The sequence below is a fragment of the Myxocyprinus asiaticus genome, chromosome 15 (genome assembly GCF_019703515.2).
Source record: "Myxocyprinus asiaticus isolate MX2 ecotype Aquarium Trade chromosome 15, UBuf_Myxa_2, whole genome shotgun sequence".
NCBI lineage: Eukaryota > Metazoa > Chordata > Actinopteri > Cypriniformes > Catostomidae > Myxocyprinus > Myxocyprinus asiaticus.
Window position 1 is genome coordinate 34,153,804 of NC_059358.1, and position 26,458 is coordinate 34,180,261.

Genomic DNA, 26,458 nt, shown 5'->3' on the forward strand with positions numbered 1-26,458 from the left:
GGGGTGATATGGGAATAACTTCCTCCGCCTCTAAAATCAGAACCGTTTCATCGAAACGGTTTTCAAATATTTATTCACAGTCACACTAAGAAATTATACGATTTTTTTTTTTTTTTTCATGATTTAGCGTACGTTGTGCTGCTTCTCGTCAACAAACACTCTTTTTTTTTGCGATACTCGTAAAACTTAGCGAATAGGCGCGCCCCCTTTGCCGCACTACAGCTTTGTAGATCCCATATTCCTACGCATGACTCCTCACTTCACATAATCTTACATTCATCTTACATTTTCCAGGACTGGGCTCCCAGTCATCTTAAACACTAACAAGTGTAATTTCTGTAAGTCATTATTTAGGTACGGAAACATTTTTTTCTGTTTCATTACAACAACAATCCGAACGACACGGGATCTAGTTTGCCGGAAGGCGGCAGGATATGGTGAGTGTGTCGGAGTTTTTATAATGTCTCGCGCACTTATGGAGTGACGCCATCTTTCCCCGTGTGCTGGTGCTGCGCGAGCCCGGATTCTTCGCGCGCGCACTCTCTCACTCACTCACTCTCAGCAGGAGCTGCCGCGCGCTGCGGGTCATTCCCTGACATTTTCTCAACGGATTGTCGCCTTTATTCGTGTTGAGGTATTGGCAAACGAACACGGAATATACAGATTTTGACACAGGTAAATGTTGTGGGCAGATCAAATGTGTGGTTGGTTGTTGCATGGCTTGTTTTGACGGTCTTACCGCAGCTGTGGGAAATGAGGAGGTGATCAGGCTGCGGAAACATGACTCCAAACATCGCGGCCGCATTCCACCTGCATTCACATATATAAGCGCAAACGTGTCAGACGGTAATATTCGAAACGTCGGAATGATCAGAAACTGTGTGTTTAAAGCTTTGACGGAGACATTTAAGTGTCTTTGCTGCTAATTGGTTAGCATTAAAATGTTCTGAGGAGACTATGTAAAATCGCATCTAGTTCAACTGGAAATGTGCCTCGTTTTACATAAATGGTGGCGTTTTGTTTTCTCTTTACTCTTTATGTCGTACATTTTAACAGCTCAAGTTGTTTTGTTTTGCCGTGATGTGTCTTGGGTTTGTTTAACTGTGAAGCTGTAGATGGAAAGTTAGTCAACTAAATGCAGTTTTCTAGTTGACTTTTCAACCCAGTTGGACCATATACAACAAAACAACTAAATGTTTAGTGTCCTTTTGCAGTTTGCTAATGAACTTTCTTGCCACCTTCAGTCTGATTTCGTTTTTAACTTGGTAGTCTAGCGTTACCAGCTGTATCACTTAAAGTTATAAACCCTGATGATGCGACGACAATCGTGTTTTAATGGTAGATACTGTGAATATGATCCATATTAAAGTGTCTTTGTAAGAAACAAACAAAGGCATTTAAAGTGTTTGGCCGTTGAGAGGAAGTCGAGGAGGAGCTTGAGTGAAATCTGACTCTGTTGAGTATGTTGATGGGGGTGGGGACCGTCGGGCTCAATGCGCGCACACGGGCGCATACTCAAACCCATGTTCCATACCATAATAACCCTTCACTTGTTTAACATTATATCCAACTGACTCATGCTTTTCTACAGCATACACCTCTGATATTTCTGCCAAGCTGTGGGTGTTTGCTGGTCAGATTCGTTAAGTGACATTATTGCAAACTGAAATGACCGTAACCTGCACAGCTTCTTGGTGTTTGGTATATTTACTTTTAATTGTGTAGGTTAATGATTAGTGGTAAAGGCTTGATGTTTTTAGCTCTACATAAAATGCCACGACTGCCCCTGGCTTTGCTCATGATTCACTTTGCTTAAAAAGGATCCCAGACATATGTGCATTTCCCTCCACCTATGTCCTACTATGCCATTGAGTGCTCCAGAGTAGGGGGAAAAATACATCAGGCATTACATTGTTTTATTTAATCCCTGGCTATAGTATGTGCTCCTAAATTACTTGTCTGTCAGTTTACGAAGTCTGTTTTATGAGAAGATTTTGGAAAGTGTCAATACTTAGGAATACTGAAATAACATGACAGTTTCAACTCATTACTTAAGTGAAGGTGAAGCTCAAAATTAGTTTTCAAGAAGCATTACCACACGTTGGTCAAATAATGCACCCTCATCATTTAGTTCATCAGTGCTATAAGGACACTGTTTTTACGCTTTACTTTGTTGCATTTCTGAGTCCTTGGGATGGAGGTTCTCAGTGTTTATGTCATATTTGCATCTGCATTAATCATTTCGGTTGCACAGTGGCTGTAGTGTGTTTTGGATATGAATCAGGTATGTGAAGTCAATGCAATGAGACCAGTCAAATTTAATGGCGTGCACATGTGTGCAGACTCGGACTGTTACAGGAGCTCTCATCACAAATGACACATTTGGAGCAGATTTGTAATATAGAATGTTAGTGGGATCTAGCAACTGAGGCAATCTTTTCAGATGCTGCACACAATCGGCTGATTTCTGAAATTTCATTTGGGTGTTGAAATCACTACCTAAACTGCATTCACTCTTGGTCACAACAGGCACTTAGTCCAAGCCATTGGGGGGGTATTTAAATTCACATGCTGTCTGAATGCCAAGGATTACAAACAAATGCCTCAGTCTTCTCACGCCTCCTCGGGTTTCATTGCAGGAGTCTGTCTTTCAGTATGTAACGGGCACAGTGTATACTTTTGCTTTTACTTTGGGGTTTTTCAAGCAATATACAAGCTATATGCTCACTTTAGGTTCTAACTTATTTTATTAATAATGTTAGAGTTCCAGCCAGGGTGGATAAAGTGGAAAATGGACAGAACAACAAGAGGTTCAGTCCAGGTTATTGTTTTCAGCTGGCTTGTGTTGCAGATGCTAGTCTTTCCTGAGAATGCTGACTCTGAAATTCTTGTTGAGCTAACGTATGCATAACATAGATTTGTGTGCCAAGCTCCAAGTCAGACTGGGACCATGAGTAACGAGTGCTTATTTACTGCTCATTGTTAGTAACATCTTCGCTAGAAGTATAGATGGTACATATCTCTTTTTCTCCCGTTTTTTTTCCAATGTGGCCAACTGCACCCAGGTTCAAATCTGTAGAAGGACTAACAGTAGCTACACGTTTCAAATTGGTGTCTGATCTTGCCCAGGCAGTGAAAAATAAACACATTATTACTTGGGTTGGGTTTTTCCGTGCCTGAGCCAGTCTGTCTGTGAAATAAGTACACAAGTGAGGGCAGCTAATTTAACAGCTCACCCTCAAGTTGTTCTCTTCACGATTCTAGTCTCACACAGACCATTTAGCTGGTTGTATAACCCAGCGATGGACTCCTCGTAGTGAAAACTGAACATCTACTACAATCAACGTGACCTCATCATTGACCCTGACTAACATGCAGTTGTTTGTTAGGCTTATTTCCATGAGTCGTCTCAGTTTACTGGGAGCGAGAGGACTGTTAAGTGTAGCTGATGTGGGGGATTTCTTGAAGGCTTAGGCTCAGTTGTCACCTCATGTTGTGTGCGAATGAGCAGAAATACCGCAGGGGGTTAAGGCCTGTATGCTGCTGGGTGTATCTCCCCAATTGTCTGCAGATGTTAGGAGTCTGAGACTAAGCATCTGACTGACTGCTCAAACTTTCGGCAGCCCCAGGCAGAGTGCCGCAGCAGCATTGTATTTTACACATCCCTTTATCAAACATACTATACATGCTCTGCATTCACAATACTGACAGCTGCCTGCTAGAGGAGAGCTGTCCACGTTTTTGGCATATATGCAAGAGCTGACCAGGTAGTTTTGACTGCATTGGAAGTGGAGTGAAATATGCTGCTTTGTTTGCTGCATTGGGATTTAGAGATTGGTTTTCATATCCTTTGGTGAGTCAGTTCTGTTCACATCCTGGACCTGGCTTGTTTTGGCACCTGGTTTGTGTTGGTCCAAGTGAGAATTCCATTTGTAAAACAAATGCATTCACAACGCTAGGGTTGGGAACTCTTTTTCAAAACCAGTTAATTTTTTTTTTTTTTTTTTAAATAACGGAACCAAATGGTTTTCATGACTTTCTGTTCCATCAACAGTTCTTAATTGTGTATTCTTCTGCCAATGTGGATGGCACACCTTGCTAAATTACTCAGTGTTTCCTGTGCTACCATTCAGCAGCATTGCAACACCGCTATTCAACCAGCAGCGCTAAATGTACAGCACAACCAGTGTAGACCGATTTACGATCCAAATGACTCTTGAGTCAGTTCTTTCGAATCTACACTGTAAAATGTACAGTGCAATCAGGGTGGCTTGATTCCCAAACGGATTACTCTTACGAGCCAATGTTTTAATCAACAGAATGAAGTATACATCGTAACCAGTGTAGTCCGATTCCCTGACAAATGACCCTAAACCAGTTCTTTTGAATCTTCTCATCAAAACATACAGCTCTACCTCCAGAACAAATGACTCATGTCAGCTGGTCTTTTTGGTAGAGGAACAACTTAATGAACCACAAGTCATTCATTCTGTGATGTCTAACTTGAAATGAACCAATAATTGTTTCTGTATAGACCTTATTCACAGCAGCGCCATCTTTGATTTTTAACGGGAGGCTGTGAGGGATAAATGTACAGTCTTATCTAGGAATGCACGGATCCGATACCTGCATCGGTATCAGCTCCGATAGTTAAGATTTTAGATGGATCGGTTATCGGTCCAGTGCGCACAATCCAAAAATCCAGTACCGTGTGTTAGTCATGTTCGTTATTGTCAAGGTCCAAAAATGACATAAAAGAACCATAAAGGCACCATTAAGGTAGTCCATATGACTTCTACATTTTATTCAAAGCCAACTGAAGACATGCGATAGCTTTGTGAATCGCAAAATGCTGTTTTTAATAAGTAAATATATAGTATGCATGTGCAGCGTGTTAATGAATAGCTCGGCTCTGTTGATATGCATAGCACACACATGCTATTGATGTGCTTGTGGCCCTCAGAGCGGTGTGCAATATGCGAGCGCCACACGAACAAGATCTCAGATGTAGAAACTCAATAGTTTGGTTCGCCTAACATGCATCGAGAACGGCATCGGAGAAGCATTTCACCAGATTTTGAAAAAGACTTAAATTAAATTGCTGTGAACTAGCCTACATACAGACTCTTACAGGACTTTTTGGAGTGTTCCGACTGTCAAAATAAAATCCTGAGGGTTTTAAAATTAAAGGTGCATGACTGAAATGTATTACTGTTGTACAGATCCAATTCCAAAAAAGTTGGGACAGTATGAAAAATGCTAATAAAAACAAAAATGAATGATTTGTAAATTATATTCACCTTTTGGTATATTGAAAGCACTACAACTACACATATGATGTTTTAACCTGGGAATTTCATTTTTTTATTTTTTCATGTACAGTAATTTCAAATCAAATGATTGCAACACGCTCTAAAAAAGTTGGTACAGTCGAGTGTTTACCACTGTGAAACACAATTTCTTCTAATAACACTTAAGCATTTGGGCACTGAAGACACAAGTTTAAGTTTAAAAAGTGCAATTTTCCCCCATTCATCCATTATGTAGGTCTTTAGCTGCACAATTGTACAGGGTCTTCGTTGCTGTATTGTGCGCTTCATAGTGCACCACACATTCTCAGTTGGAGATGGTCAGGACTGCAGGCAGGCCAATCTAGCACCCATACTCTCTGCTTACGCAGCGATGCACTTGTAATCCGGGCAGTATGTGGTTTGAAGTTGTCCTGCTGGAAAATTCAAGGACATCCCTGGAAAAGACGGTGCTGGATGGCAGTATATGTTGCTCTAAAATTTGTACATATCTGTCTGCATTTATGGTGTTCTCACAGATGTGCGAGTTACCCATGCCATGGGTACTGACACACCCCAGGCCCATACAGACACTGGCTTTTGGACCTGAAGCTGATAACAGCTTGGATGGTCCTTTTCCTCTTTGGCCTGGATAACACGACAGCTTTGTTTTTCAAAAACTATTTGAAATGTGGACTCATCAGACCAAAAAACACGGTTCCACTGTTCTACTTTCCATCTAAGATGAGACCGAGCCCAGAGAAGTCGGCAGTAGGGATGTGCGCTACGACTAATTTGACTGTCATTTAAACGGAAGTTTTGTAACCGACTAGTCGACTAGTCTAAAGAGAAACCAACCTTCAGAAAACAGTTTAAAAAAAAAATTTTTTATGCGAACTATTTAAAATACTTCATCTATTCCAAATCCGATGCTAAATTCTACTGAAAAGGGGCATTAATCTGCGATGTGCTCACCTTGAATTATGATCATTGTACGTTAAATATAGAACATGACACTTATTCACTGAATCAACATTAGTGAATGTTTAACAGACATATTTATTGAAAACAATTGAATGAATAGTGCAGGATCAATGGAACAACCATTAAAAGCCTGTTCTAAACGGAAATCACCAAGTAAAAGTTACTTAACATATTAAAACAGTCAGGACATTGTTGAAAATAATTAACAGGTAAGCCAAATCTATGAGAGAGAAAAAAATGCGCTGAAAAGTTGCGTGTATTTCACGCCGTGCAGTCATGCATTAACCATTGATCTAATATGACAGCTGTTCGGTAAAGAACATTAACCAGTAACAGTTATGATGTAAAAAAAAAAAAGTAGCTATAGGATAGAAAAAAATAGGCCTGTGATGTAGCCTACAATAAACCTAATGTATTCTAAACATGACGTGTACACAATAAAAGATAGTTTAACACGTTAAGAGTCGGCACCTCGTTGAAAATAGCCTGTCTAAAACAGTTATTTTCTAAGCTACTTACTCAAAAACATACATTTTTTTGATGAGTAAAATTAACCCGTCGACATGGTGAAAGACGGGACTTGACTCACCTGAGGCGTCTATCCTGCACTTGAAAAAGCCCGCTCAGCGGAAAAATAACGTCCAAGCATGCACAGATTTAAAGAAGACTCAAATGTGAAAACATCCATAGGGACTTCCAAACGTTTGATAAGCCGATTCCCGCACCACTGAAGTGATTTCATTACTACTTTGCTGAGTTTGCTTGTCTAGCGAGAGGACATTTTCCTGCGCGCGCCGCGAGTGAGAGAGGGAAGAAGCACACGCAGCCTGAGGTGAAATTAAACTCTGTATCTGCTCCAGATACCCTCTTTTTTTAAATAATATTTGTATTATTAATTCAATTTAAAATATGTAACATTAATATGACAGTAATTTAAGTGCAACCTCTGTAAAAATATAAAGCCAAATATAAATGTGTAAAAGTTATTATCAGTTTAATGGGGGGAAATATTAACCGACTAGTAATTCCAGTGTCGACTAGCAGCATCAGAACCGTTAAGTCGACTAGTCTCGCACATCCCTAGTCGGCAGCGCTTCTGGACAGTGTTGATGTAGGGCTTCTGCTTTGCACAGTAAAGTCTTAACTTGTATCTGTGGATGCAGCGGCGAGTGGTGTTGAATAACAAAGGTTTACTAAAGTTATCCCAAACCCATGTTCATGATATCATTTCAGATGAATGACTATTTTTAAGACAGTGACATCTGAGGGATCAGAGATCTCGCACATTCAGAAATGTTTTTTGTCTTGCCCTTTACGCACCGAGATTTGACCAGATTCCTTGAATCTTTTAACTATATTGTGCACTGTTGAGCGTGAAATGCCCAAAATCCTTCCAGTTTGTCTTTAGGGAACACTGTTCTCAAAGTGCTGGATTATTTACTGAAGTATCTGTTGTCAAGTTGACAAGTCTTGAACGATCCTTGCTCTTTAAGGACTAGGCTGTTTTTGGAGGCTCCTTATGACACGATTGCCTCACCTGTTTAACATCTCCTGTTTCACATCACCTTGTTATTTCAACTCGTCAAATTGTTATTAGTCTTAAATTGCCCCTTTCTCAACTTTTTTGGAGTTTGCTGCAATCGTTCGTTTTGAAAATACTGTACATAAAAAAATAAAATAAAAAAATGACATTTTTTACTTTAAAAAAAAAAATGAAAATCACAAGTTAAAACATTGTGTAGTTGTAGTGCTTTCAATATACCAAAGGGTGAATATAATTTACAAATCACTCATTTTTGTTTTTGTCATTTTGCATACTGTCCCATATTTTTTGGAATTGGGGATTTATCATTTATTTCCAAAAGTAAATAATAATAATTTATTATTATCATTATTATTTGTTTACAAATTACAACAATATTTAAGTTGACTGGGTTCCAGAAAATAACTGTGTGAATGAAAAGTGGACTGATATCTTACAACTAAAGTGAACAAAATCATTTAAAGTCCAGATATAAGTAAAAAAAAATTGCAAAGAAAAATGGCTCCTTTTCTACTGAAGACTTTCACTGCAATTACTGTTAATTGTGCTGCTACATTATCCAGTAGACTAGTTAAAGTTTTTCCTAATGTGTAGTTAGAGGTTTGTGTTTCTTTACATATAAAAAGAGTACTCCCAGTTAGTATCACAGAGTGTGGTATAGATATTCTAAACTGATTATGGAAAAATCAACACTGGTATCGGATGGGGATTGTTATTGGATCTTGCACCGTTTGCAAGAATCTGTTCTACCTGGAGCTTTTTTTTTCTTCTTTTTTTTTTTTGTGATACATTTTGATTAAACACTATATGAACAACTTTTTTGTTGACAATGGTAAACCATAGATTTATAGTCATGTATGTGTTAGGGATGGGCATTTTGGTCATTTTGTCTACTCGAGTACTCGGACTAATTACACAAATACTCATCGAGTACTCGAGGGGCAATGACATGTACATAACCGTATATATAATAACATGTCTGACAAACATCTTTTCTATTTAAACATCTATTCATTATTATAGACTGTTATAAAATAATTGTTACAAAATGTATAAAAGATTGCATAATCAAAATATAATGCATCATATTTTGCCATTATGTGAAGATTTGCTGCCCAACTCAAAGAATGTGCACAACACATGTCTGTCTGTTCTTCCTTCAGGTTACCGTAGTAATCTTAGTAAGCGTGCACCAGTTTTTTTTAGTGACTGTCTGATCAAATCACGATAGGCTTAACAGGAGATGCCATAACCATCGCATTTTTAATATGCATGTTAAGTTGAAGTTCAGTTTTGAAGACGCTGCATTCTGATTCATTTAGCTGAGCTTTGTCTAGCTGTTTGAAACCCTCGCAGCACGTTGAGTCCACTGCCACACGCCTGGTGTGTGTGTCTCCCCAAGTGTTCACTTCTGTGGGGAAAGCCGTGATGCTCCGAATTGTTGTTGCTGTGATGATTCATGAAGCGTTCCATTCAACTCGGAGTCGGAATTTCCACCATTCAGCTGGGGAAAGTGCAACGGAATGACTAGGTTGGACTTCTAACTTGGAAACTCGTGCGGAAATCTTCAACTCCCATTTCATCGAGATGCAGGTGTGTGTTAAATCACGCAAACATTTCGGCACCCATGGCAGGGAGGTTTACAGTCAGTGACAATCATTCACTTTTTTTTAAATAATATCCATTAACGAGTCAAATTTCTTACATTAAATGTTAATAAAACGTGCTTAGCAAACGTTTTGCAGAGACTGGTGTTCAAAACACTGTTATTTACGCTCTTTTATCGTAACAATAGCATTGCAGCATCGTATATTAGTTTGGTTTCTATGAAACGTCTCTGACAGTCAATGTACCCCTCAAAATCGCAACGTAATCAATCTCAAAATTAAAAATAAGCTCCCTCTTTGACACATTTGTGTTAAGTTGTCAGGTAATTGTCACTGAATTTTGAATTAAGTGAAATGTCACATCATGTTGATCACCATCGATCATCGTTTTCCTGATCGATCATTGCTGCCAAGTCTGAGGACCCGAGTACTCGTGCCCATCCCTAGTATGCGTACATGTAAATTCCTGACTTGGTGTTTTTTTTAAGGGGCATTGTTTGTGTATAATTGAAATTTTTCTATAATACACTGTGAATATTGTCTAGCATTTCCTTACTTGGCCTAATTCAGCACCAGAACTGAAGAGGCTGCTTTCAAAAGCAAAATCCAGACAAAAGTGAGCAAGACTTTAGAGTCAAGTATACAGGGAAAGCTATTTTTCTCAGACTAATTGCCAAGTCCTTCCTGCGTCATGTAGCTAAAACCTCCTGCGGTGTTATTCCATGTGTACTAGCAACTGCTGAACAGGAAAAACTAAATTGTGACGAGAGTGAACTGAAACTTTTGGAGTGATGTTTTTGTCCTCACCATGGTCAAAAAAAGTAAACAGTGTTGACTTCAGCCAAGTGACCTTTTACATGCTGCAGCGTGTTTGTGTTTTGTAAGACTTGATTGACTGAAGGGAACAGTATGTTTCGCTAGCAGACACAGAGAGACATGGGCCGACAATTTGGGTCTCAAGGCAACATGAGAATGTAGGACGTCTCTGTGAGGAGCTGCATTCTGCCTACTGACTCGGAGAAAGGCGTTCCATGCCTTAATAAAGGAGGAAGATTCAGGGCCTGTGTTATGGTAATTCTGGGGGAGGCCTCACAAAAGGGAATGAGACTGGGGGCCCCCAGACAGAGCTGCTGAATTCTATATCGCTTCAGTAGGTGTTAACTGCTGCTGTTGATAGGCAATCGGCTAAGAATGTCACGCGCATATTGACGCTAAAGATTGTGGGGTTTCTAACTAAGCACATAATAGAAAGTTGTATTTTTAGCACCCCTTTTGCTAGGAAATATGTTAAAAATTCTCATGGCTTGGGAGGAGATTGTGGTTGAACATCTGAAGTGACTCAGTTCTTTACTCAAGCTTTATCATGCTTCTGTTTGATTGACTTGGTAGAATAATGTTTTTATCCCCCCTTCAAGTGGGTGTATACAGGTATTTTTGCAAAACCTTACATTTTGATAAGTTTACAATTATACTTTAAAAGTTTAGTGTGCCTTTTGGAACAACTTAAATTAAACGATAACATTCTACTGAAATATTGAGTAGATTCGTGCACACCCTTGATAGAATGGAGAAACGGCTACAGAAACCTCCCAAATCCCTGAATTCTCAGAGTTTCTTTTTCATACTGTTTATTGTTCATCATGGCCCTTTCCGGAGTGTATCATTAGGGACTTGCAGATAATAACAGCGGTTGTGTGTAATGTGGCACATCCTGTCACATTCATCCCAGCTGCAGTCAGGTTAGAAAACCGAGAGTATTCAGTCAGAACACTGGGGCTTGTGTTTTCTGAACGCTGCACTTCTCTGGAATGTGTTGGAGAGAGAGAGATGGAGTTGAGTGTTTGACCAGTGTATGACTGTGTGAGTGTTGGCATGGAGAATGTAAAATTAACCATGCTGCTGTGTGTCTCTTTCAGATTAGGAAGCTGTGCTTGGCTCTGAGAGAACCATGGCGACCCAATGTAAGTTTTGCTGTTTGCAACATTTTTGCTTTACTTCTGCTATAGTCTACTTGAAGGCAAAATGCCTTTTTAGAAAATCTAAATATCAAGTAGAGTTACACCACTATTGTATTTTCCAGAATATAAGTCTTTTTTTCATCATCTGAAAGGTCCTGCGACTTAAAGTCCGAAGTGACCTATTTACACAATATATACGTTATTAATGTCGGCCGGTCAAACATTCTACACCCCAAAACAAATTCACATAAACACAAACATGAAAACATCAATCATAGAGATGGTAGTAGCGTTTTAAAGAAGCCTATACAAAGTACTACCTAACCCTAACTTTATACAACCAGTTTAAATATTATCAAATCATAACATTTTAACAAATGCTAGAACAATTAAAGGGATAGTTCACCCAAACATTTATATTCTCTCATCATTTACTCACCCTTGTGCCATCCCAGCTGTATGTGACTCTTTCCTCAACAGAACACAACAAAGATTTTTAGAAAAATATTTCAGCTCTTTTGGTCCATACAATGCAAGTGAAAGGGTGCCAGAATTTTGATGCTCCAAAAAGCACAAAGGCAGCATAAAAGTAATCCATACGACTCCAGTGTTTTAATCCATATTTTCAGAAGTGATATGATAGGTGTGGGTGAGAAACAAATCAATATTTAAGTCTTTTTTTTTTTATTTTTTTTTTTTATCTAAATCACGCTTCCGGTCAGAAGCGGTATGTGTGTGTGAGACGTAATCACATTAGCATTGCAAACACGTGAGAACTTAGGCACGTGTGTCACAGCCGGAACAGTAGCGCCGTTTACAAATGAGAAAGAGGAACACTGCACAGTATCTTGGTGTTTTTTTGTTTTTGTTTTTTTTTGGTTCAGATCTGTTATTTATGTCTTTACTTCCAATGGTGCATTTGTGTGCTTATCCTGGATGTCTAAACCAAGTGGAGAACGTGAGATTACGTCCATATCATGGCAATGCAAATACATCACACTAGAGACTGTGTGATCTCCACCCTCTCGTGAAGCCTACCTGAAGTGTTGGATTACAGTTAAAAAGTACTTAAATATTTATCTTTTTTCGTTCCAAAAGCGATCATGTCACTTTAGAAGACATTAACCGCCGGAGTCGTATCGATAATGTATATGTTGTCTGTCTGAATTTTGGAGCTTCAAAAGAAAAATCTCCATTCACTTGCGTTTTTAAGCACCAACTGAGCTAAGATATTTTTCTATTTTTCTTCAAATGTGTTTTGGTGAAGAAAGTAAGTCATACACACCTGGGATAACATGAGGGTGAGTAAATAATGAGATAATTTTCATTTTTGGCTGAACTATCCCTTTAATGAATTAATAGAATTCAGGCAAATTGTTTCACTCAGACTAAAAGCTGTTTATTTATATGCAGCATAGAGTTACATATGTATGTTATTAACAGTTGTGGCTTATTTGTCGTGTTTTTGTTTTCATGACACAAACAGAATATGAAAAAAAAAATGTACACACTGTTTAGAGTAAATGCTCCTGATTAAAACAAGGTCAAATATTGCTTATGATGTGTAGATCCTGAGGTAATCTTCACTGAGCAGGTCTGACACATTTGGTAGATAAAGGGAAGTCGAGCGGGTTCTAGTGCCTGCTGCACATGGTTACACACAGATGAAAACATCAGTCATACAGATGGTAGTGGCATTTTTAAGTAGCATATTCTGAGTATTTTGCCTATTCTAAATATTTTATGCAGCCAGTTTAAATAGTCTGTCCACCATAACATGATTGTGCTAACAAACAGGATTACCTGTAATATAGGGCAATCTGATAAATTACTATATAAAATATTCATTAAAAACCATAAATGATTAAAGGCGTAACAATTCACTCATCTCACGATTCGGTTCGAGTGACGATACTGTTCCTTTCCTTGTAAAACTAAACAAAAAGTACTGTTAATTTAGGTGCAAAATTATCCATTAGGAATGGAGTGGGACTAAAAATCAGCCTAGCTCAGGGCAGTGTTGAGACCAAAATAGAAAAATGTATTGTGCTCAGCTGAAAATAATGAATTCTGTTAATATTAGTGCTCTGTCAATCGCATGCTTTTTCAAAATCAGTTGCCATTAATCGCAGATTTTAAAAGTGCTAACATTTGTATACGCAGCTCTGGAAAAAATTAACAGACCACTGCAAAATGATCTGTTTCTCTGGATTTACTATTTATAGGTGTGTGTTTGAGTAAAATGAACATTTTTGTTTTATTCTATAAAGTACTGACAACATTTCTCCCAAATTCCAAATAAAGATATTGTCATTTAGAGCATTTATTTGCAGAAAATGAAACTGGTCAAAATAACAAAAAAGATGCAGTGTTTTCAGACCTCGAATAATGCAAAGAAAACAAGTTCATATGGAAGAGTTCAGAATATATTTGATGGAATATAGGGATGTGCGCTACGACTAATTTGACTGTTGTTTAAACGGAAGTTTTGTAACCGACTAGTCGACTAGTCTAAAGAGAAACCAACCTTCAGAAAACAGTTAAAAAAAAAAAAAGTGTGTTTATGCGACCCATTTAAAATACTTAATCTATTCCAAATCCGATGCTAAATTCTACTGAAAAGGGGCATTAATCTGCGACATGCTCGCCTTGAATTATGATCATTGCACGTTAAATATAGAACATGACACGCATTCACTGAATCAACATTAGCGAATATTTAAGACATATTTATTAAAAACAATTGAATGAATAGTGCAGGATTAATGGAACAACCATTAAAAGCCTGTTCTAAACGGAAATCACCAAGTAATAGAAAAAAAATAGGCCTGTGATGTAGCCTACAATAAACCTAATGTATTCTAAACATGACGTGTACACAGAATAAAAGATAGTTTAACACGTTAAGCAGTCGGCACCTTGTTGAAAATAGCCTGTCTAAAACAGTTATTTTCTAGGCTACTTACTCAAAAGCATAATTTTTTGGATGAGCAAAATTAACCTGTCGACATGGTCCGGTGAAAGACGGGACTTGACTCACCTGAGGCGTCTATCCTGCGCTTGAAAAAGCCCACTCAGCGGAAAAATAACGTACAAGCTTGCACAGATTTAAAGAAGACTCAAATGTGAAAACATCCATAGGGACTTTCAAACGTTTGGAAAGCCGATTCCCACACCACTGAAGTGATTTCATTACTACTTTGCTGAGTTTGCTTGTCTAGCAAGAGGACATTTTCCTGCACGCGCCGCGAGTGAGAGAGGGAAGAAGCACATGCAGCCTGAGGTGAAATTAAACTCTGTATCTGCTCCAGATACCCTCTTTTTTTTAAATAATATTTGTATTATTAATTCAATTTAAAATATGTAACATTAATATGACAGTAATTTAAGTGCAACCTCTGTAAAAAAATATAAAGCCAAACATAAATGTGTAAAAGTTATTATCAGTTTAATGGGGGGAAATATTAACAGACTAGTAATTCCAGTGTCGACTATCAGCATCAGAACCGTTTATTCAACTAGTCGACTAGTCTCGCACATCCCTAGTGGAATAATCCTGATTTTCAAGCACAGCTTTCATGCATCTTGGTATGCTCTCTACCAGTCTTTCACATTGCTGTTGCAAAAATTCAAGCAGCTCTGCTTTGTTTGATGGCTTGTGGCCATCCATCTTCCTCTTGATCACATTCCAGAGGTTTTCAATGGGGTTCTCGGAGCTTCTCCATGCACAACGCACATATCCAACTAATTGATGATAAAATTCTTTGTTGATTATTATAAATTTGATTCGTTGTTGCGGCACTTCTGTACTCAAAGATCACGGTCACATGCAACTCCTCACATCCTATAAAATGACGTTTAATCAGTAAAAACATTCAGTCAGTGAACCAGACAATTAGTGCATTGCAAATAGGGTTGCAAAGTTCAGAAATATCCTTGATCGACAGTTAGAGTAACATTTAGAGATGCTCTGGTCAGGATTTTTTCAGCTGATACCAATTTCCAATTTTCACGTCATCTGATCTGCCGATACAGATACTTTAACCTTTTTTCAGGAGCTTTGTCATAACATGTTATATGTAAGCTATAGCCTGTATCGATCCATTTTATGAAATCTGTATATGGATGTGATAATCTCATTATGTAATGTCTCTTCATGTGCAGCTGATCTGATGGAGCTGGATATGGCCATGGAGCCGGACCGCAAGGCTGCAGTCAGTCATTGGCAGCAGCAGTCATACCTAGATTCAGGTATCCACTCTGGGGCCACCACAACTGCCCCATCCCTGAGTGGCAAGGGCAACCCAGAGGAAGAGGATGTAGATAATCAGGTGCTGTACGAGTGGGAGCAGGGCTTTAACCAGTCCTTCAACCAGGAGCAGGTAGCAGGTATGTTATGCATTTCTATTCCAGCCTCTTTTGTGTTCCTTTAAGAATAACTAATATACCTGATGGGAAGAATAAAAATAAACTTGAATAATGAGATACATTAATATAATTTATTAAAAAAATCCTAGGATAGAACAGAAAATGCATATTACACTTACATCATACATATTTAAACTATCAGCTCACACGGGTCATGGGCAAGACGTGACACTAAGATAATTGCTTGTTTGTTGTTCTGGCTGGCTTGTTTACTGTTTTATTTTTAATTTTATTTTATTTTTTTATTTTTTTTAATCGCTACTTTATTCATAGACCTAACAGATCTTTGAAGTCATTTACATTAACGGTGCATAATTCAAAGGCATTTGCTTGATATGCTGCTAATAGACTGCTGTGGTTCTTTACAGACATTGATGGTCAGTACGCAATGACCAGAGCACAGAGAGTCCGGGCGGCCATGTTCCCTGAGACTCTGGATGAGGGCATGCAAATCCCCTCCACACAGTTCGACTCTGCCCACCCCACAAACGTCCAGCGCCTGGCAGAACCTTCACAGATGCTCAAACACGCCGTAGTCAACCTCATCAACTATCAGGATGACGCAGAGCTGGCCACACGTGCCATTCCAGAGCTCACCAAACTACTGAACGATGAAGATCAGGTGGGAATGGAGACCGATTGCCAAAAGCTACCGGTGTTGTGACATTCAGTCAGACTGTGTTAACTTCTCATTTTCTCTTTATGTCAGGTGGTGGTAAATAAGGCAGCTGTAATGGTGCACCAGCTTTCTAAGAAAGAGGCCTCTCGTCATGCCATCATGCGATCCCCGCAGATGGTATCGGCCATTGTGAGGACCATGCAGAACACCAATGACGTAGAGACAGCCCGCTGTACCTCCGGCACCCTGCACAACGTCTCCCACCACAGAGAAGGCCTGCTCGCCATCTTCAAATCGGGAGGCATCCCTGCCCTTGTGAAGATGCTTGGGTTGGTTCTCCTTCAAGCTGTATCAGTCTTTAAAGGGATAGTTCACCCGAAAGTGAAAATTGTTACCATTTACTCACCCTCATGTTGTTCCAAATGTGTAAGACTTTTTTCCGTGGCACACAAAGGGAGTCTTTGGAATAAAAAGTCGTAAAGGTTTTGAATGACAGTAAATATGAGTAAACAATGACAGATTTTTCATTTTTTTGGGAAAACTATCCCTTTAAATAGACAAATACACAGCATAATTTGAATACCTTTTCCATTTTAATCAGGGAAGTGAACTTCAGTTTTGAAGTCAAACTGAGATCTGTTGTGTTTGCTGAAGGTTGAATCCCATTATTTGCCTCTAGTTTGGCTCTAATTAAAATTACTGTGGTCTCCTCAGCTCCCCTGTGGACTCTGTACTGTTTTATGCGATCACAACTCTACACAACCTGCTGCTGCATCAGGAAGGAGCAAAGATGGCAGTCCGTCTGGCCGGAGGTCTGCAGAAAATGGTGGCCTTGTTAAACAAAACAAATGTCAAATTCCTTGCCATCACGACAGACTGTCTTCAGATTCTGGCATACGGCAATCAGGAAAGCAAAGTAAGAAATTTCAAGACTTTCAGTTTTTGCTCAAAAAGGCAGAATCATCTAAAATAGGCTCATAGGCACAACAGGGGGTTTAGAGTTCTTAGCCAACTGCACGCATGTTTACTGAGTGTTTTCCTTTCAAAACGGCATTGTATTATGTCACTCATCACTGATCTGCATCGCTGCTATTTTTGGAATTGTTGTGACGTTCTTGTTTTGTGCTTCCATTGTGTTCTTGGCACTGAACTGTATTACTTTGCCAAATTCTCTGGTTATTTTAGCTTACACCAGGGTTCCCATCGTCATGGAAAACATGGAAATATCAGGGGATTTCAAAATTGTGATTTCAAGGCCTGGAAAAGTCATGGAAATTGACAAAATCCTAAAAATTTGAGGAAATGTCTTTTAGTGTTTAAATTGTTCTAATTAGGCTCTGCTCCAAAATATTTAATTGGCTAGAAATTGCTCTTTGTGAGTGCAATTTCTACGAAATGTAAATAGCAAAATCATGGACAAATCATGAAAATTCATTAGTCAAAAGATGCGGAAATCATGTAACACAATTTCTGTGCTTTTTTGTATGTCACAAAGACCAAGGGCATCCTGTATACAAACTTAAGTTATGAGCTGTGCTGCATGCACTACATTGAACAGGACTTTAACCCGAGTATAAAATAAATCGCATAATTTGCCTTTATTTGCAGCTTATCATTCTGGCGAGCGGAGGCCCACAGGCTCTGGTCAACATCATGAGGACCTACACCTATGAGAAACTATTGTGGACCAACAGTCGAGTGCTCAAAGTCCTTTCTGTTTGCTCCAGTAACAAACCTGCCATCGTTGAAGCTGGTGCGTTGACTTGCATGGGCAAGCAAAATTTTGCCATGAACCAAATGATTATAAGATACTCTCAGCTACAAAATAGTTTTCACTATTTATTACAGGAGTGAATGAATACAAGCTGTGTGTGTGTTTTTTCAGGTGGCATGCAAGCACTCGGCCTTCACCTCACAGATCCCAGCCAGCGACTGGTACAGAACTGCTTGTGGACTTTAAGGAATCTTTCAGACGCCGCCACCAAACAGGTACAGATGTGTCTCGCACTCGTTTTCCCTCATCTCTTTTACGCTGTCTTCTGTTCTTCCTACATGAGTCCTCTCTTTCTGTCTCCCCTTTGTTTCCATGGAGAAGACGTCTTTAGCAGAAGTAGATGTGCAGGTAACAGTCATTCCTGCCTTTGTCCGTGACAAGTGGTTTGGGGCTGTAGTCAGCACTAACCCCCACACAGTTAGGACATCAATTGTGAAAGAACAAGTGTCGATAGAGCATGAACAGATGCTACATTTGGTTGTAATGCCTGTGCTATGTGTACATTTCACCCAGCTGTTATTGTGAATTTTTAAACATCTCTGGGATATTCAGCAGTTCTGTAATTATTCAGTGTTTTAAGTTTACACACTCATGGTAGGCTTACAACCTCATGTAACTTGTCATAAAATGTTACGAATGGCTGTGACTGGTGTTGTGCAGGAGTACAAAACCTACAATTTGTAATAGTGATCGACCGATATGGGTTTTTTATTTGCCGATATTAAGAGAGCAGGGTGGTCGATAGGCCAATACAATGCCGATACATCACAAAATTTAATATAGTAAATAACAAACATAAAATTGCTTAGCACTATATATACTCAATTTCACAAACTTTAACTTATTATAATAATATAAAATAATATTGTATTTTAAATGGTAGATAGCAGTTTCTTCTGATTTCTGTTTAGTCATCAAATTTTTGTAATTTATTTGCATATTAAAACATTATTATATTAGGAAGAAGGAAATAACAGTACACACAGTAGTCCAGCAACCATGAATGGCATGTCCACGTTAGCAATCGCATTTAAAAAAAAAAAAGTACAGAATCAAACAAATTGTACATAAAATGCATAGTGAATTAGACATTTACTTATAGCACACGCAAAGCACTTTTACTTTGAAGTTGCACTCACGCTCGTGGATCCAGCACGAGCAGCAATCTTCTCCTGACAGTTTAAACAGCCTGGATCACCTGCTTGGATTGTCACGGACCGCCTGTCATGATTTGTGAATCAGAGGAACTTTTGATCCTTATCCTGAAGTTTTGATTCTGGCTGATAGAGTACGCACTTCAGAGGAAGAAATTAGGTAAGTGCTTGATGGGAAGAAAACACTGGATTTTGTGAGGTTCGTGAATTACAACCGTTTAAACGAGATATGTGCATATTTGCAGATGGTAAATGATATTAGTTTTATTGATATTTGCCTTTTTATCATTAGACAAGACAGTTAAAAGTTACAGGGAACTGTTGAGGAGAGAGAGGGAGAATGAAACAGGTGAGCACTTTAAAATTATGAGCTCAAACGCATCTGCCACAGCTCTGATTTGCAGACCATTTAAATGACACTGTTGCACACCGGTTTATTATTGTAGAAACACGATGGCACATATCAACCAAACAAACTGTGACTGGTCGTTTGCATGTCTCAGTCGCTTCACATGCAAGCAGGCAATTCTCAGCGCCCTCAAGAAACAAATCGGGCAAACGGGAAAATGTATCGGCCAACGCAATAATTTAAAAAAATCTGAATATCGTCCGATTTATCGGCCTCTGCGATATATTGGTCGACCACTAATTTATAATTGTCAATTCTGGGTTGAATAAAGTATCATGTCTCAACTATGGATGCTTCTGGTCTGCAGGAGGGCATGGAGGGTCTGTTGGGCACCCTGGTCCAGTTGCTTGGATCTGATGACATTAACGTGGTGACGTGTGCCGCTGGAATCCTGTCCAACCTCACATGCAACAACTACAAGAACAAGATGATGGTGTGCCAAGTGGGTGGCATCGAGGCACTGGTGCGCACTGTTCTTCGTGCCGCAGACCGGGAGGATATCACAGAGCCAGCTATCTGCGCTCTCCGTCACCTCACATCCAGACACCAGGATGCAGAGATGGCCCAGAATGCAGTGCGGCTGCATTATGGACTGCCTGTAGTGGTCAAACTACTCCATCCTCCCTCACATTGGCCTCTCATTAAGGTAATTATCCACCAATCAGAAGAGTTTTGTATTCAAAAGTTACTGACTTTCATTTTGCCTGAACTTGCATTTTCAGTAGTCAGCAGACTAAAAACTTGATGTTAAGGAAAGGTTTTAAAAAGGAAGTTATTTTTTTAAATGGCTGTATTCTTTCCCAGGCCACAGTCGGACTGATCCGTAACTTGGCACTATGTTCCGCCAACCACGCCCCACTGAGAGAGCAGGGTGCCATTCCCCGCCTGGTGCAGCTTCTGGTCCGGGCCCATCAGGACACTCAGAGACGCACCTCCATGGGTGGAACACAACAGCAGTTTGTGGTGAGTCAGTAGCAGAACAGACAGGCTCTCACATGGTCTCAAACTTAGATTTCACATTTGAAATGAAATTTTCAGGCCTGAGTTAATGTTCTCTTGATTGACTTGAATGTGAAAGGCAACTTAAGCCAGCAAGATGCACAAATCTGTAACATTATAGTATCCATTACTAAATCATAAATTAAACTCTTAGTATTGAGTAGTTTATGGGCTACAGGCTTGGTTTTCACACATGCTATGTGTTGCAGGAGGGAGTGCGTATGGAGGAGATTGTGGAGGGCTGCACTGGAGCGCTGCACATTCTAGCCAGAGACATTCACAACAGAATCGTCATCAGAGGACTCAATACTATTCCCCTTTTCGTTCAGGTCAGTTACTTGATTAGAGTCTGTTTCCAAAGTGCTGTCCATCTTTTATCTCCTGCTTATGATGCGATTTTCCTGGCGGACTGATTTAGAGTCATGATGCCATAAATGGTTGATGTTCATATAAGTTATAGACCAACATATCGACCATGCAGATTAATGGCCTAATTAATATTTGGCCATTTTGAGCTTTTCTGCATTTTACCTCCTTTGTGACAGTTTCAAAACATATAATTTTTTTATTAGTGTACATTTCATTTTGCTGTCATTAAATTGTACATGTCAACATTATATTGGCCATCGATCACCCTGTTCTCAATTAAGATATCACCAATGGCCATTGGAACAACCCATGCTGGTTGATCACTAGTTCAGAGTTGTAAATCTGTTATCAGCAACTTTCTACAGATGGCACCAGTTCCTGCAAAATTGAGATTATTCTCCCTTTCTGTCACGCTGCAGTTGCTGTATTCTCCGATCGAGAACATCCAGCGTGTAGCTGCAGGTGTGTTGTGTGAGCTGGCTCAGGATAAGGAGGCAGCTGAGGCCATTGAAGCAGAGGGAGCCACCGCTCCCCTCACAGAGCTCCTCCACTCCAGAAACGAGGGCGTTGGTGAGTGTGCTCTCCCTCTTAATAAGCTGCGTGTGAACTGACTGGCACAGAATAATGCAGAAAGACATCAATTAAATATAAATAATGGCAGCACACTGTGTCACTGCCTCCAGATGTCTCAACATAAAGTTTGGAGAAACAAGTTAAACTTGCACAGAATAAACAGGAAAAAGCAAGTGTGAATACAAAACACTATGCAGATTTTGTATTTATTTTTTTCCCCACAATGCTGTTTCCTTCACTGATTTCCACTGGAGGCAGTGGCTGGGATGTGTGGGGCTGCGTTTAATTTTTCCTCGGTTACACTAACAGCACTATCTCTCGCCTACAGCCACATACGCTGCTGCAGTTCTGTTCCGCATGTCTGAGGATAAGCCCCAGGACTACAAGAAACGACTGTCTGTGGAGCTCACCAGCTCTCTGTTCAGAACTGAGCCCATGACCTGGAACGAGGTATGAGTGCTCATCTTGGCTAAATCCAGCCATCAACTCTAGCACAAAGCCCTGCTGTAGATTATGCTGTTGATATATTTGTAAATTTACTGGGTAGATACTTCTTAAAAACAAAGCATTATGGTTTATATGAGCCTGTGGGTCCACAAGGGGGCGCTATATTGCACAAAAAGTTTACACCTAAAACGTTAAAGCCACCGTATACATAGGCCGGGCGTATGAGGTATTGTTTGAAAGCTAAGAATATGAACTTTTCAGAGAATTCCATTACTTTTGCATTTGTTAAATAAAAATAACAAAATAAGGCCTGAAAACAGTAGCATTGCATATTAGCACCCCCTAGAGGTAATGGGGTAGAAATATTAATAGGAATACAAAAGTCTTTCATATGGCACTTAATGGACAAGTCATATATCAAATGAAAGCTCTCATTCTCAGGAATATTTTGTTGCCCTAATGCCACAGTTCAAAAGATTTTCAAAAGAATCACAAAATGAAATATGATTTCTGTATGTCATCAAATACATACATCTCATTTATGCACCGATCATTGCTGCTGTAAGCCCCAAATAGCAAAAAACGCTATATTTGCTTTTACCTTAGGCAGTTGTCTAAAAAATAAGCCTTTTTTACTTGTGTGAGCTTGCTTGGCTGAATAATCTAATGTTATATCTTAGATGTCCAGAACAAAATATGCTATCCAGCAGGAAAAGCATGCTAAACAAATCATAATGAAATATGTTTTTGACTACTGACGATAAAATGTTATATAACATCTTAAAGATGAGGATCCCAGTTTTTTAAGGACACATAGATTGAGCTGCTAGTCCACTTAGAGGCTGAGATATTCAATGAAACAATGAGGGTGGTGCATAAACTGAAAATAAGACTTTGTCTATAAATGAGCACATCTGTGAAGGCTAAAATGTGTTATAGCACCACCTACATGTCAGATCTGTATATTGTGATCGATAAAAAATTCTAATGCTTGCTACCATCTAGTGGAATTAAGAATTTTCAAAGTGAGAGAGTGAACAGAACCAGAATTACATGCTTATAAATTTGGGATAAAAAAAATAAGATTATAAACACAATATTATTTATGAATAATTGGAGACTTTTTTTTAAAATTGGCAACAAAAAATAAGAAAAGGGGTTCTGAAACAAATATAATTTTTTTTCGCAGTCCACAGTGTGTGTGAATGGTGTACTTTTAAATTTGAGTGTGGAAAATTGTGGGCGGCAGCCCATAATGTATTAGAGTTTAACGAGTTAAGTCGGGCTGGGCGGTTTGAAGGGTATATACCAGTGGTCGGCAACTTTTTTGACATGGAGTGCCATTTTTTATTTTTCTGGTCAATGGCTATGCCGACAAATCTTTTATTTTTCATTACAAATGATATTAAGCAGTTTGAGTGAAAATTGTGCAAAACCCGATGATTATGATATAATGATCCTGCATGTGAATTTTCAGAGCATCTAAAGTGGTTTAATGAAAGAAAACCAGTCCTTTTGTGTTATGAGTTAACAAAGTTAATGTGCTGATTTAATGACTGATCACGAAATGTGTGGAATCTTAAATATTTCTTATGTCACTGTAATCATTTAATCACTAGCACGCAAGAAACAGCGAGAGAGGAGCAGGCTATTTTATTTATATGACATTTATATGCAAGCCATTCGCGCATCACAAGCCGATCAACTGTTTAGCCCTTTTCAGTTAATCGCACCTGCATAATCCTAAAACTTTATTTCCAGGTTTAATTTATATTTTGAATAGATTTGAATAGATTTTTGAACCCCACCATGTGGGTTTATGTGTTCTCTTTTAATCGTTTAATGTAATTTTGAATGTCCATGGTTTAAGGAGGGTGTACCTGTATGCTGGGTTGGAAATCTAAAAGGACTCGTAGTGGTGTTTTCTTATTGCATTACGTGTTGTTCTGAAAGCAAAAAGAAACAAATGAAACACGTAATGTAGGCTGCCATCCACGCAGTCTGACCGAAGCAAAGCGGGCGCATTTATTCGTGCGATTAACAAAGTGAAGCGCTACCTGCTCGTGATGCGCAAATGGCTTGCATGCATCTGTTGGGTATACTGCAGTCTCGTCACATTTTAACTTTTTGTTTAGCCTCCCATTCAGCTCATGAAAACACGCTGCGTGATCATGAGGAAGGATTACATCAAGATGTAGATTGGAATGCAGGTGTGGAATTTATATAAATAAAATGGTCTATTCCTCTCTCGCTGTTGCTAGCGTGCCAGTGATTACCCCTCCGCGTGCCATAGGTTGCCGACCATGCGGTTGTAGAAATGTCAAACAGTAGAGATTCTGTTATCGTTTATATCCACAACACTGGATTATCAAAAAGTTATTTTGACGTGGTTGGTTTATATGCTTGTGTGTTTGGGTTAAATTTTCTAGCACAATATCAATATAGTGATAAATACCATTACCATATAACATTACTCATACATTGATAAAAGATTTTTGTCATACAGCCCACCCCTAGCCTCAAGCACTTGAAAAGTTTCAGAACTGATCTGATAAAAGTTCATGTTGCTAATTTATGCAGAATTAGAGGCTGAAGTGAACAAGTTTCTCATCATGATCATGTTCTTATGCGGCTGTTTGCAGACTGGAGATCTGGGGTTGGATATCGGTGCACAGGGAGAGCCTCTGGGCTACAGACAGGACGGTAAGTTCATTAACGTCACAGAGATGAGCAGAGCTCTCAATATCAGAGTGTGATGCTCACTAATCCACTGCTTCAGCCTGCACCCACCAAAACAAGAGCAAAACACTGCTTGAATTGAGCCCCATCACATGCTGTGTGTTCTCTGGTCTTGTTGGACTGAGGTTGTGCTGTTGTGAGCTGCCTGTGTTAATGTGCTTCCTCTAACATGTCTGCTCCCCCTTACTTCCACTTCTCCTCCACTCTCATTCACTCCCTCATCTGCAGACCCAAGCTACCGCTCCTTCCATTCCGGAGGTTATGGGCAGGATGCCATGGGTATGGATCCCATGATGGAGCATGAGATGGGCGGGCACCACCCCGATTACCCAGTAGAAGGCCTGCCCGACCTCGGCCATGCCCAGGACCTGATCGACGGCCTCCCGCCAGGCGACAGCAATCAGCTGGCCTGGTTTGATACTGATCTGTAAATACAATGACTTTTTAGGTGAGGCACCATGCTGAAACATGCACTCGACATGAATGGCTGGTTGCGTTTGATCTGTGCTGACTGCACTGTGTGTGGGGGATTTGAAAAGCTGGAGTAAAGCACGCTAGTTGCAGAACTAATCTGAACTGCATTCTGAATATGTGGGTGAAGCCATTACAATCCTGTTTGTGTGTGTTTCTCTTATTTTAATCCGGCTTTAATTTCCTCACTACCCCATCTTTTCTCTCTGTTGCAGCTGTATCGTCTGATCTGAATGAACCTGCATTGTGATTTTGGCCTGTAGAGTTGCTGAGCGGGCTCAAGAGAGTGGGCTAGTTTCTCTGAAAGTGCCTGACACACTAATACAAGCTGAGTTTCCTATGGGAACACATGGAAGTAAAACTTTTGTTCTGGTCAAAGTTGGTCAGAATTTGGTGTGATTGACAGAAGAAAGCCCAAAAAGCAAATCCTAAGATGGAATTTTCAACCTTAGCCTGGCCTGTATTTTTATTACTTTTTATTTTTAAAAGGATATTTCGGTCTGTAATGGTACTTATCTAGCTTGCTTTATGATACTCGTCTTTTATTTTGCAGAACTTTGTATTCCTTTTCAACTGTCTCTCTCATAGTGTTGAGTTATAGTAGTAATGATCCATTGAGATTATCAAGTTTATGGTGTAGAACACTAATTAATCTGTTGAATTGTATTCTGATCAAATGTAACATTGTGTAGCTTTTGTATAAAACCAAGAATTGGAGAAGTCCATATATCAGCTCTCTTGCTTTAATAAATCACAAATGTTCGAAAGGGTTTGCAATCTGTTGGGGCCAGTTTTGTTTTAATTTTTAATGTTATTTTTTCTGTCTGTCTTTTTTTTTTAAATGTTTTTTTTTTTTTATGGTAGCTTTAGAAAGGTTTTGAAAAGAACCCCTAATTATTGTAGCCTGTGATGTCGGTTGGAGGCTTGGTTATGACCTGGCTAGACAATAAAATGGACTTAAATTGAAATCTCATATGTGGACTTTATTATTTTTGGAAAAATTACTAAATACATACAAGGTGCATATTAGCCAATTATGAAAGATACTGGGAATAAGAAATAGAAGGGAAGTTGATGAAAGTGGTTTCTAAGGTTA

At 39.3% G+C, this 26,458-nt stretch overlaps 2 protein-coding genes across 4 annotated transcripts in view; both read left to right on the forward strand.

The window, feature by feature from the left end:
- LOC127452486 (syndecan-2-B-like) overlaps positions 1–26,458 on the forward strand; it is a 662,603-nt gene that overhangs the window by 321,396 nt on the left and 314,749 nt on the right. The window lies entirely within an intron of this gene.
- LOC127452481 (catenin beta-1-like) lies at positions 496–26,335 on the forward strand. 3 transcript variants are annotated; one of them, XM_051717937.1, is made up of 17 exons: positions 498–675; positions 11,339–11,383; positions 15,545–15,769; positions 16,177–16,430; positions 16,518–16,756; positions 17,142–17,343; positions 18,036–18,180; positions 18,313–18,416; positions 18,523–18,549; positions 20,072–20,410; positions 20,569–20,727; positions 20,973–21,092; positions 21,552–21,702; positions 22,034–22,155; positions 24,795–24,855; positions 25,120–25,339; positions 25,578–26,335. In XM_051717937.1, the coding sequence occupies exons 2-16, from the start codon at positions 11,371–11,373 to the stop codon at positions 25,320–25,322; spliced, it is 2,364 nt and encodes a 787-aa protein (XP_051573897.1). In that variant the 5' UTR covers positions 498–675; positions 11,339–11,370; the 3' UTR covers positions 25,323–25,339; positions 25,578–26,335. The 3 variants fall into 3 exon arrangements, with proteins under 3 accessions (XP_051573899.1, XP_051573897.1, XP_051573898.1); XM_051717939.1 differs by lacking the exon at positions 25,120–25,339 and having other exon boundaries at positions 496–675; XM_051717938.1 differs by lacking the exon at positions 18,523–18,549 and having other exon boundaries at positions 499–675.